The 12,307-nt window shown below is 39.6% G+C and overlaps 1 protein-coding gene across 5 annotated transcripts in view; it reads left to right on the top strand.

The window, feature by feature from the left end:
• AFTPH (aftiphilin) overlaps positions 1–9,016 on the top strand; it is a 69,625-nt gene extending 60,609 nt beyond the window's left edge. For 4 of the 5 annotated variants that reach the window (XM_047781936.1, XM_047781935.1, XM_047781937.1 and 1 more), the window contains 2 exons: positions 469–592; positions 7,882–9,016. In XM_047781936.1, the coding sequence (XP_047637892.1) occupies positions 469–592; positions 7,882–8,029 (272 nt within the window). In that variant the 3' untranslated portion in view covers positions 8,030–9,016. The remainder of the gene's footprint in view (positions 1–468; positions 593–7,881) is intronic. The other variant, XR_007135115.1, reaches the window with a different exon arrangement.
• The last annotated feature ends 3,291 nt before the right edge of the window (positions 9,017–12,307 follow it).

The following is a 12,307-nucleotide window of genomic DNA, read 5'->3' as shown; positions in this document are numbered from 1 at the left end:
TAATGGAAGAAAAATGGTCAGGTTGGTGAGGGGAAAGGAAGTTCCAAAAAATGAGCTTAGTCAGTCTAAAAATTGAAGTGTCATATTGCATAACAAATCATGTACATTATATTCGTAAAACATTGATAATTTTCCTATGACAAACTAATCCAAAATATATGGAGTTCTCTACAGCAGATAGAATTTTTAGAAGTATTTGGATGGTATCTGCTACATAATTGTTAGATTAATTAATGCTATATTTATACCAAAGTGGAAATTTTAAAAGTATTTTCCTGCTTTATAAAAACCTTGAAAAGTAGAATTTATAATTTAAAAAATAAATGCAGTATGACAGTGTTCTAAAGAGGTATTGTGCTTATAAGAAACTCAGATGTTTACAGAATAATTGCCTTTTGCATCTTGGGTTTTGGCTAATTGAGTACCCATTGCAGCTTGCCATCACTGACTATCATTTTATACTATAAGGTGTGGATCCAGAGTTGTATGAGTTAACAACTTCTAAGCTGGAAATCTCCACCTCAAGCCTCAAAGTGACTGATGCATTTGCAAGACTCATGTCTACAGTAGAGAAGACAAGCACATCTACCAGGTAAAAGCTAGTGTTCATTACACCCTCATTTTGAATTCTGTCTTAAAGAAAACAGTCCACATGGGAAAGCACCTAAGTTGGCAGTATTTCAGTAAATTGTATTAAAATTCACTTTATAAAAACCAGTAGATACTCAATTCTAGGAAATAGTAACAAATTATATTTAATTATGAATTTTATGAGAGCAGAGCTATTTCATGAGAGACTAGAAAGGGTTGACATGGTTTTCTCTCTTTCCCTACTCCTATACCCAACTTTGGAGAGAAGAATCTGATTAAAGAATTGAGATTGGGAGTTCCCGTCATGGCTCAGCAGTTAACAAATCTGACTAGCATCCATGAGGGCTCAGGTTCGACCCCTGGCCTTGCTCAGTGGGTTAAGAATCCAGTGTTGCCGTGAACTGTGGTGTAGGTCACAGACGAGACTTGGATCCTGCATTGCTGTGGCTGTGGCATAGGCCGGCAGCTACAGCTGTGATTCAACTCCTAGCCCAGGAACTCCATTATGCCTCAAGTGCCGCCCTGAAAAGCAAAAAAAAAGAAGAATTGAGATCAAAAGCTACTGCAGAAACATTCTTCCTTTTCTTTTATAACTGCTGAGATGATCATCTTTGGGAACCCGGTTTCATACTCCCAGAGTCACCTGGGCTAATCCTTTCACTTCTGGGCTAAGATATTAGAGTAAGGGGTGGCCACTGTTTGATTTCCTATATTTTTGCTAATATGCAGCACCTCTGATTTGGGTTGAGAAGGCTTGCTTTAGCAAGCTTTCTGGGAGACCCTTCAGGGTTACGGCCTTTAGAAAAACAGTTTTCTCAGATAAAAGGCATGTCATTTGGGCTTCGTGGTATAGGAAGCCTTGAGTTTTATATCATTAAGCACTGGGATAATCCATTGCTTTGACATGTTAGCCGTAAGTGTAAGACAGTTCTTAATAAGAAGTAATCATTACAAATTAGGAGGTCACTACTGCAGGAGCAAATACTGGTTGACTGGCATTCCAACTCTGCTGTCCCAAATCCATGACTCATCAGCATTTTAAAATGAAAGTATTTACCTGCTATTTGCCCTTTGGCAGAGATATTACACTTATTTCTCCTGAATAAATACATTCTACTCACATGTCAAATTCAGATTTATCTTTTAAATCAATTCTTCTGCAGAAAATTATCCGTTAAAGACTGCCTTTTTTTCTTTACCCAGTAAATATACTTAACCTGTCTCAAAACTTTTGCTTGACTCTCACATTGCCTTTTACACTGTATTGTGTGCGTAAGTATCCATTCAACAGATATGTATTATTAATACAATTAATATTTATAATTATTAAAAGCCATCATTATTTGTTTTACAATTAAGGCTACCCCTAACCTTTCCCAGGAGTAGGTTTGTAGTCTGCATGTCCTTACTTATCCACAGATTCTCTCCCTTGTTCTCATCACCTCTGTTTCTTTGTAGTAACACTACTTGGCAGTCTTAAAGGCCCCTGTTAGGTGAACCTGCTTGTAAATGAAACTAGTGTATATTTTTTTTGCTTGTTTTCTAGTTTTTGTCTTTCCAAATAAATCATATTTTCAAATTAAAGTTTTTCTCATACAAATTTCTCATGTATTTTTTCCTACCTATGTTAACCAAAAGCTAATAACCTTAGAAAAAAACTAACCAGAAAAAATCCTGATGCTTTTATTGTTTGGGCTTTTTCCCATGCTCTTTTCAGGACAGCCTTTTCTAAGGACAGCCCTCTTTCGCCTCTGCAGTATCACTGAATGAACTACAGTAGTGTTGAAAGTCCCTGAGATGAGAATTCATTCTTTGTGCCATTAGGAGGAGCTCTAAGCCACATTGTTAACTTGCTTGTTCTAACTTTTCAACTAACTTTGAAATATTCTCTACACTGGGGCACTTTTCCAATTCCTGTCACTTTGATAGTTATTTTCATTTTTTTTTTTCCTCTTATTTTGTACTATTATGAAATGAACTAAAACTGTAGTGTGTGTCCTAGGGTCAGTGTTGTAACTGCATTGAATTGGTCTCTAGTAACCATCCAGCTTCGTAGTAAAACACACCATAAATTGGAAAGAAAACAAGTTGCCAACTTTGCTGTTTGAGGAATTAACTGTTTAAAAAATATAAGTGCTGAAGTTCCCGTCATGGTACAGAGGAAACAAATCTGACTAGGAACCATGATGTTGCAGGTTCGATCCCTGGCCCCACTCAGCGGGTTAAGGATCCAGCATTGCCGTGAGCTGTGGCATAGGTAGCAGATGCAGCTCGGATCTGGCGTTGCTGTCGCTGTGGTGTAGGCCAACAGCTGTAGCTCCGATTAGACCCCTAGCCTGGGAACCTCCATGTGCCACTGGTGCAGCCCTAAAAAAAAAAAAAAAAAAGTGCAAATATCCACAAGTCTTACAATTAGAAGGTAATACTGTGAAGGGTCCCCATGAATGAGTCTCATTTGTTGGGGGAAGAGAAAGGAGAGCATAGTTTGAGAAAGAATTTTAAGTATCTTTGTTGTTTTAGGTTTTGTTTCATTTTTCTTTGTGTTTTTGAATAAAATTAAAATACGGAGTGTAAACCTCAGCGAAATCTTGGCTCTTGACAACGCATACGCAGAAGATTGAGTGCAAATGCATGTAGGTTAAGAAACAGTGCTCTGGGTAGAAGAAAATCAACATGTAGCAAACAACATATCCCACACTCTTTTCCAAATATCTTTGCATATGTAGAAGAAAGTACTCTCTCTAAACATAGGTTGTGAAAGTGACTTCTTATTTTTAAAGAAAAGCAAGTTCTTAGTTTTAAAATAGGTTCACCTTCTTGCTTAGCTTTTCTAATACAGAGAAAAATTACTTCCTAATCTTAAATCAGTGAGTGGCCAGCTAGTTAGTAGCCACAGACCTCTAACTGAAGCTTATACAAGTCAGTGGGCTAGTGCCAAAAAGGATACAATCTTTTTTCTTTTTCTTTTTTTTTCTTTTTTTTTGGGGGGGGGGAGCTTTTAACTGAGATATAATTTACACACCATAAAATTCACCCTTCTTGGAATTCCCTGATGGCCTGCCTAGTGGTTAAGGATCTGGCATTGTCACTGCTGTGGCTTGGGTCACTGCTGTGGCATAGGTGTAATCCCTGGTCTGGGAACTTCTGCATGCCATGGGCATGGCAAAAAAATTTTTTTTTAATTAAAAATATACAAATTCACCCTTTTCGAGTGCACAGTTCACTGGCATTTAGTATATTCACAAGATTGTGCAACCATCACCACTCTAATTCCAGAAAATTTATATCACCTTGAAAAGAAACCCCATACCCATTAGCAGTCACTCCCTATTCTTTATATATTCTAGGTACTAGACCTTTATCAAATATATGATTTGCAATTATTTTACCTCATTCTGCGGGTTGTTTTTTCACTTCCTTGATTTGGGTCCTTTGAAACACAAAAGTTTCTTAATTTTAATGAAATCCAATTTAAATGTATATATATACTTCTTTAATTGCTTGTGCCTTGGGTGTCATATCTAAGAAACTCTTGCCTACAAGGTCAGGAAGATTTATACCTAAGTTTTCTTCTAAGAGTTTTGTAGTTTCAACTCTTACATTTAGGCCTTTGATCCACTGTGAATTAATTTTTGAATATGGTATAAGATAGGGGTCCAACTTCATTCTTTTGCATGTGAATATGCAGTTGTTACCAGCACTAGTTGTTGAAAAAACTGTTCTTTCCCATTTCCTTCTTGTTGAAAATCAGTTTAACCATAAATGTATGGGTTTATTTCTGGACTCTTAATTGTATTGCACTGGCCAAAAGGATAAATCTTAACTAGAGAGAAAGTAAAGTAAATCAAAATTAGGTCACTGCCTTTGGCTTTGAGGAAAGGTCGTGATGCAACTTTTTGTTTTCAAATTCTCAAGTGTTTTATTCTTTCTTATGTTCTTAAAAAAAAAAAAAAAAAGCTAGTCACACCAATGCAGTGTCTACAGAACTATGAACTATGTAAACTTTTTTTTTTTTTGGTCTTTTGTCTTTTTAGGGCTGCACCCACAGCATATGGAGGTTCCCAGGGAGGAGTCGAATCGGAGCTGTTGCCATCGGCCTGTGCCACAGCCACAGCAACACCAGATCCAAGACCTACACCACAGCTCACAGCAATGCCGGATCCTCAACCCACTGAGTGAGGCCAGGGATTGAACCCACAACCTCATGATTCCTAGTCAGATTCGTTAACCACTGTGCCACGACAGGAACTCCCTATTTGTTACTATTTTTCATAGCTTTTTTTTTTTTTTTTAATGGCTGCACCTGTGGCATATGGAGGTTCCCAGATCAGGGACTGAATCTGAGCCACAGTTGCGACCTGTGCCACAGCTCCATCAACAATGGATCCTTTAACCCACTGCACCATCGTGGGGATCAAATCTGCACTTCTGCAGCAACCCAAGCCGCTGCAGTCAGACTCTTAACCCACTGAACCACAGCAGGAACTCCTTTAATAGCTTTTTATTTTTACAGTGGCAGTAAGAGTGTAAAGATAGAAAAATACAATTTTTTTTTTTTTCTCTTTTTAGGGCCACACTCACAGCATATGGAGATTCCCAGGCTAGGGGTCAAATCGGAGTTGCAGCTGCCAGCCTACCCCACAGGCACAGCAACGCTGGATCCAAGCCTGAGCTGTGTCTGCGACCTATACCACAGCTCACGGCAATGCCACGTCCTTAACCCACTGAATGAGGCCAGGGATTGAACCCGAAACCTCATGGTTCCTAGTCAGATTTGTTTCTGCTGCACCACAACGGGAACTCAAGATTAAAAAAATTTTTAATTCAAGTATCACATTCTTACCAATCAGATCATTCTGTAACTCCTTAGTGCATATTCTTTCACATCTTTTATCTTTGCAGATATACACATATGGGTGGTTTTTTTAACCAAAAATGAGATTTTATAGTCCATACGGAACTGAGCCTACTCTTGCAGTCAGTGATCTCCATCTGTCGATTTCAGTAAATTTTCATTTCATCTAACACCCAAGCTATATGTATTCAAATTCCCTGACAATGTCTTTTCTCTCTGCTTTCTCCAAGCCAATATCCATTCTAGGGCTACTGTTCCTGGCTGATACGGCTACATTACTTTGAACCTAACATATCTACCCCATCCCTTTTGTTTACTTTTCAGTTTAATAACACTAATTATTGAAAGATTGGTCCAGTTGTCCGTAGAACATCCTGGATTTGCCCATTTGCTTCCTTCAAGTAGTTTTTAAATGTTTCTCTATTCCCCTTATTTCCTGTAAACTGGACATTACATCTAAGAGTTTGATGGATTCAAGCAAAACATTTTGGCTAAACTACATCATAGGTGTTGCGTTGCATCAAAAGACACACTACATCTGGTTGACAACATGAGTGATGCTAAGATTGACCACTGGCGAGAGGCTGCCCTTTGCCATGTACTCTTCCAGTCTTTCACTTTGAGCCTAAAAAAAGTGAACCATATGGTTTTACTTCGGAATGATGTATATAGTCAATTTCCCATCAAACATCTGCCTAAATAGTTGTGCTACCATTTAAGTACAATTAAAATTGCAGATTTCAATCGGGAAAATGTTAGAGTGCTATTCTACTCTTCTGAGAAATCCTGAAACTGAGTTCAGTATCGGTTGATCTGCTGATGGGTTCAGTGTGCCTGAAGCTGATATCCCCCCACATTGATGGACTTGTGCCCTAAAAGTCTGAAGTTTGAGTTTTCATTTGTTCTATAAACTCTTTATTTCAACCTGAACTCAAGTGGTAACAACAGAAAAGTCCAAGTATAAAATAAAGGCCTAACGGGGACCTGCTATTTTTATAGCACAGGGAACTCCACCCAATATTCTGTGATAATCTAGATGGGAAAAGAATCAGAAAATGAGTGGATGTGTGGGAGCTCCTGCTGTGGCTTAGCGGGTTAAGAACCTGACATAGTGTCCATGAGAATGCAGGTTCAATCCCTGGCCTGGCTCAGTGGGTTCAGGATCCAGTGTTGCCCCAAGCTGTGGCGTAGGTTGCAGGTGCGGCTTGGATCTGGTGTTCCTGTGGCTGTGGCGTAGGCCGGCAGCTGCAGCTCCAATTCGACCCCTGGCCCAGGAACTTCCATGCGCTGCAGGTGTGCCCTTGAAAAGGAGGGGTAAAGAAAAGAATGGATGTGTTCTTACGTATAACTGAATCACTTTGATGTACAGCAGAAATTATCGTGACATTGCAAATCAACTATATTTCAATAAAACTTTTTTTAAAAATGAAAATAAAAGCCTGCATCTATCTTTCCTCTCTTGTTTCATCTCCTGAGTTCCTGCTGCTCATCCTAAAGGACAAAGAATATTTAGGTGGAAGAAATAACTTGGGTCACACCTAATAGAGTACCAGCTATCCTTTACCATAAAAGGGAAATTGAGCCTTTTAGAGTCAACGATTTTAAATGAACTTTGGTCTAAAATTAATACCTATGACTGCAGCTATTCTTTCAGTGTATTTAACACCTGGAAAAAATAAAGATTGGATTACAGTTAGGTACCCAATTTGAGCCACATTTGAGGCTCAGTTGGCATTTTCTGTGGCTCACCTGCCATGCTCAGCCCCACGCTGCCCACTTGTTACCTTAGGGGCACTTCATCTACAGGACCCATTGGATTTTGAGATGTCCCCTTTTCCTGAGTCCTTCCTGCCTGTGTACATTCTCCGCATCAACAGCTGGCCCTCGTGTTGGCCCCTCGGAACCTGCCAGCTGCACCCCAGTGGGGCAGAGGCTGAGTATTTTTGAGCTGAGGGCTTTCTGTCCTGGAATTCCCCTTTAGGGATGAAGAAAGCCTGAGGTTAAAATGACTTACAAGATCTTGTGCTAGACGCATGTTGAGGTAACTTTGGTAGTTTCTTGGGGTAGGGCAGGGGGAAATCCAGTTGGGCGGAGTGTTCCTAAGGCTTTGCGTTATGTCTCTGCTTAGTACCATTTTAAAAGTGCACCTGGGTAGATGCTTCTAACCTTAAGCAGCTGTGAGCTGTACACAGCTGTATGCGAATGTCTCTATATACAAGCCCAACTAAATTAAATGAGTTAAATTTGATGTGAATCTTCGTAAGAAATTTGGCCTCTAGCACAGGAAGCACTCGAGGTCAGGAACTGGCGGAGGAAAAGGTAGTCAGGTCCCCACCATGGCTCCCTACCCTGGGAGTGGATTTTTATCATTTGGCCTACAGCAAAGTCACGTGAACACACTTCCTTTTTTTTTTTTTTTTTTCATTTGTCAACAGGAAACCGAAAAGAGAAGAGCACCTGAGTGAGGAAGCCATCAAGGTGATCGCCAGCCTTCCCGACCTGACGTTCATGCATGCCAAGGTGTTGATGTTCCCCGCCACCTTGACACCTTCCACAGGCTCCCAAGAGAAGGCAGACGGATAACTGGTGTGAAGTGGACACTATCAGTTGCTTTCCCTTCTCTCCACCCTTCCCTACCATCAAAAGCATACCTGCTCTAATTAAAAAAAAAAAAGAAACTCAAGTTCAGCTGATTTGTTGGTAAGCCGCACTAGAAAGGTATACATAGTAATGTATATTTATTTACATACTGAAGTCGTAAATTTATATTAGAAACAAATGTAAATAATCGGGGGTGAACATTTTTGAAGATTTATTCTTTTTGTGTTGCTGGGGTGTATACATTTATGTCTTTGTGAAATACACTGGTGGTGTCCTTCTTACAAAACTTTTGAAATAAAAAAAAGAAAATTAAAAACTCAAATCTCCACTGTCTGAAATCCCCTTCAGTTTTTTCAGATTGCATTGAATGTCCTATTAATTTTTCATATCCTATGTTGAATTACTTTTGCTATCATAAATAAGCTCTATGTCCCCATTTCATTTTTTTTTTTAATTTATGTCTGGTGGGTTTGTTTCAGATCTGGCTTTTGTTACCATTTTTTGTGCTCTTTTAATCTTTTCAATCTGGCCTTCTGCTCTTTGACCTTTTGCAAGGTACTTCATCGACTGCTCTCTTGTTATAGGTTATGGATCATTGTCAGAACTTGATTGGAGGGGTTTAACGAGATTGCGTCTGTTTTAAATCAGTTTGGTTTTGAGAAGGACCAAATTATATGAATGTCTTACAATGAAATTTACTTGTTACTGATTTTTTTTTGTTCTACCGTACCACTATTTTTTGAGGATTTTGCACAGTGTAAAATGACATAATCATAGATTGCTATGGTTTAGGCTGTATATACAGTAAAAACTATGGGTTTTAAATGTTTGGGGAAATTCCTATGGAAAAAAGAGAGAGACATGTAGAAGAACCTCTAACAAGGTTAATGTGCATGCCCAAGGTCTTTTGAGATTTCAGTGTGTAAATTTCCTTTTAGCTTACACAAAAATAAAATACTTTAAAAGAAATTTAGCCTGGCGTCTGTACTTTGGTATCTGAGGGAAAAGGTAACGAATTTGGACATTAAGTTTTATTTCCTCCTAATGAGTTTCAATCCAGAGAAAATGATTTGGTAGGGCTTCCACTCCACTGTATTAAAACTAAGAAGAATTAGAATCTCACCCATAAGAATTGGAATCAATCCTTTTAGTAGCTGAACTATTTTTTATGTAGAACATGAGATCATACAAGAAATTCCCATGACTCATTATAATGTATCTTCATCAGAATTGGCCAAGTTGGTTAAGAGATTTGTAGGGATTTTTTTTTTCTTCCCAAAAAATATATGCATGAAATTAAGGTGAGCAGAAAATTTCTTAAAAGTAATTTTTAAATACTAGGTTAGATACAGCTTCAGCAAAAAGTCACATGATATATATATTTCATTAGATGAGGCAGTCAGCCCACAGCAGTCTCCCTCATCAGCCATGGGAATGATCCATTGGAACTCTTTTGCACTTCTGTCATTGGCAGTGAGTCCTCTGTTGCCAGATTATTACACGGGCCATTGGAACAGTTGCTGAGTATAATTGAAGTAAGGCCTAGACCAACGATGCTTATCCAGTCCATCTCCCACCATTTCCCCAACTTTTTTTTTTTCTTCTTCTTCTTCAGGGAAGCTTTCCTTCAGAATAGTCACAAGTCTTCAGTGCCCAGTGAACTTTCAGAATGGAAAGATAAAAATATTCCTCAGCAGACCTTTATACATTTCAGCAATTGAAACTTAAAGAGCTTCTTCCATAGCACATGACAACTAAATTGTAATGGTAGCTTTCGTCAACCTAAGTTCAGAACCCATTCATTACCTGTGACACTGTGAAAAAGTTAACTTTTCTGAGCATTAGTTATATTATCTGTTAAAGTGGGAATGATACTACCTACCTGTGGGCTTGATGTGTTAAGTAATAAATGTAAAACATTTATCACATGAGGAAACCATCAATAAATGATAGCCAGAGAGTTGGCAAAATCTATAAAGACTCTGAGGTCCTGGTAGATTCAAGAAGCAGTCACAGGAGAAAGCACAACTTAGAATAAGTTATTGCATTGTAATTTAAAAGTAATCATGTAGATCTTTCTCCTGAAAGTGACCCTGCTTTAATGACACACGGAGTGGATAGTCCATCTTACAGCCACTTTTCAATAAGCCAGATTTCCCTTTCATGTGTAGTATTGGTCTTTGATGTTTTAATCACCACAGATACATTAATAATAGATTGTCGTAGGTTAAGGCTCTAGTCCTGAGAACCAAAAGTGCTTTGCACCAGATCAGAACTCGAATTGTACTAGAAAGCAATGGCCGGGCTGGTGCAGGAAGTACCACGAGTCCCTTCCTGCGAATGTCAGCTGCAGGAAAGCTTGTTGGCTGCAAGCTTGTCTTGTTCTTCAGCATCATCTCCCCAAAACTTTGTCTTTCTCAAAGTCAACCAGGAGGACCCTGCAGAATGGGAGAGAAGAAACTAAGGAGTCTGAGGCACTAAAAGCTAAATCACATACAATAGAGACTGGCTTAGCAATCAGCTCTGTGTCTGACATCCTAAAACCAGCTCACTCATCCACTAGAATCTCATCTCTTAATGGCCAAATCCAAAAGCCATACCTAATTCCAAGGTTAATTCATGCCAGCCCAGGAGAAACTTACCCAAATTGAGTCATGTGTCGCTACTATCTGTGAGTCGTTCTTTTATAGAGAAACGTATTCTTGCCTCTACATGATTGCCATGCTCTTTATGTAGAACTTGTCATCTTTTTGCTCCTTGTGCTTCTCGAATCAGGATTAATTAGGTTTGGCTGCAACAAAACCACCAAATACTGTATTTCATGTGATAAGTCTTACACTTTCATCACATTTGAATGTCTCTGAAATAGCAATGTGTCATACAGTTGGATGGGGTAGTTGTTTAGTTGGCAGTGGTTTTTAGTGATGTATGAAATAATACTCTCTTCATTCAGTGACAGAGTTGATGGAAAATGATAATGGTGGCTTCAACATCAGGAGTTTGTTTTTCTTGCCTGTAAAATATGAGGAAACAGTCTGGGGCTGGTCAGGAGGCTTCATAAGCTCATCAGAGATGGAAACTCTTACCACCCTGTTCCACCATCCTCAACACATCGTTTCTGTGTTGGAGGTACATAAAAAGGCATTCTCCTTCCCACTAAGGACACTTTCCATAAGGTATACACGGTATTTCCTTTTTTTTTTTTTTTTTCCAGTCTTTCTGCTATTTCCTGGGCCGCTCCTGCAGCATATGGAGGTTCCCAGGCTAGGGGTCGAATTGGAGCTGTAGCCGCCGGCCTATGCCAGAGCCACAGCAACGCGGGATCCGAGCCGCATCTGCAACCTACACCACAGCTCACGGCATCGCCGGGTCCTTAACCTGTTGAGCAAGGCCAGGGATCAAACCCGCAACCTCATGGTTCCTAGTCGGATGCGTTAACCACTGAGCCACAACGGGAACTCCCTTTACACAGTATTTCTAATTCCAACATATTGGCCAGAACTTAGTTGCACTGCCATATCCAGCCGTAAGAGAGACTGGGAAAAATATCTTTATTTTAAAAATCCCAAAAGGGATTCTAGTAGTCAGGAAGGAGAGAACAGATAATGTAAGATAATCAGAAGCCTGAGTCACACCAGTTTTTCACTTCTCAGCCATACAAACAGTGTTCATGGAGCTAAAATGTAATACATGTAGAAAATTCCAGCTTCATTGTCTCTGGCTGCAGTAGTGCCTCAGATGTAATCTGTTGCCTTCCTGGTGCTTTTCCAAGGGGGAAAAGAGTTGATAGAGGGCAGCCCAGGTTTACTGGGACCATTGGGAGAAATGGGTAGAAGTAGGGAGCAGCCTGGTGAGGTAGAAGGGACATGGGATTTTCGTGTTCTAAATATAGCTCTGCCACCAATGAGCTGTAAGATTTTGGATAAATCTCTTAAGCCATAGGTACTTCATGCATAAAATGAGGAATTGGAGTCTATAGAATTTAAAGCTAGTAGGAAGAAACCTTAGAGAATCCAAATTTTAGAGCTGGAAGTTCATCTGGTCCAGAGCTTTGCAAACTCCTTGCAGGAGCAGTGTTGCAGGGAAGCTCAGTCTTTCAGCGGTGCGGTGTCCAGGAGTGACACACTGGCCTCTATGGGGAAGGGAGGTTACAGATGACTTCATTGGATTAAAGTGGCCTGTTGTTAACCCAAAGCTGAAAGACAATGACAAATTCCCAGAGCTGAAGACACTGAAGCCTGGAAAAGGAAATTGGCTTTT

This window comes from Phacochoerus africanus, chromosome 5 (genome assembly GCF_016906955.1).
Source record: "Phacochoerus africanus isolate WHEZ1 chromosome 5, ROS_Pafr_v1, whole genome shotgun sequence".
In the NCBI taxonomy this organism is placed as follows: Eukaryota; Metazoa; Chordata; class Mammalia; order Artiodactyla; family Suidae; genus Phacochoerus; species Phacochoerus africanus.
This window is presented reverse-complemented; position numbering and strand designations above follow the sequence as displayed.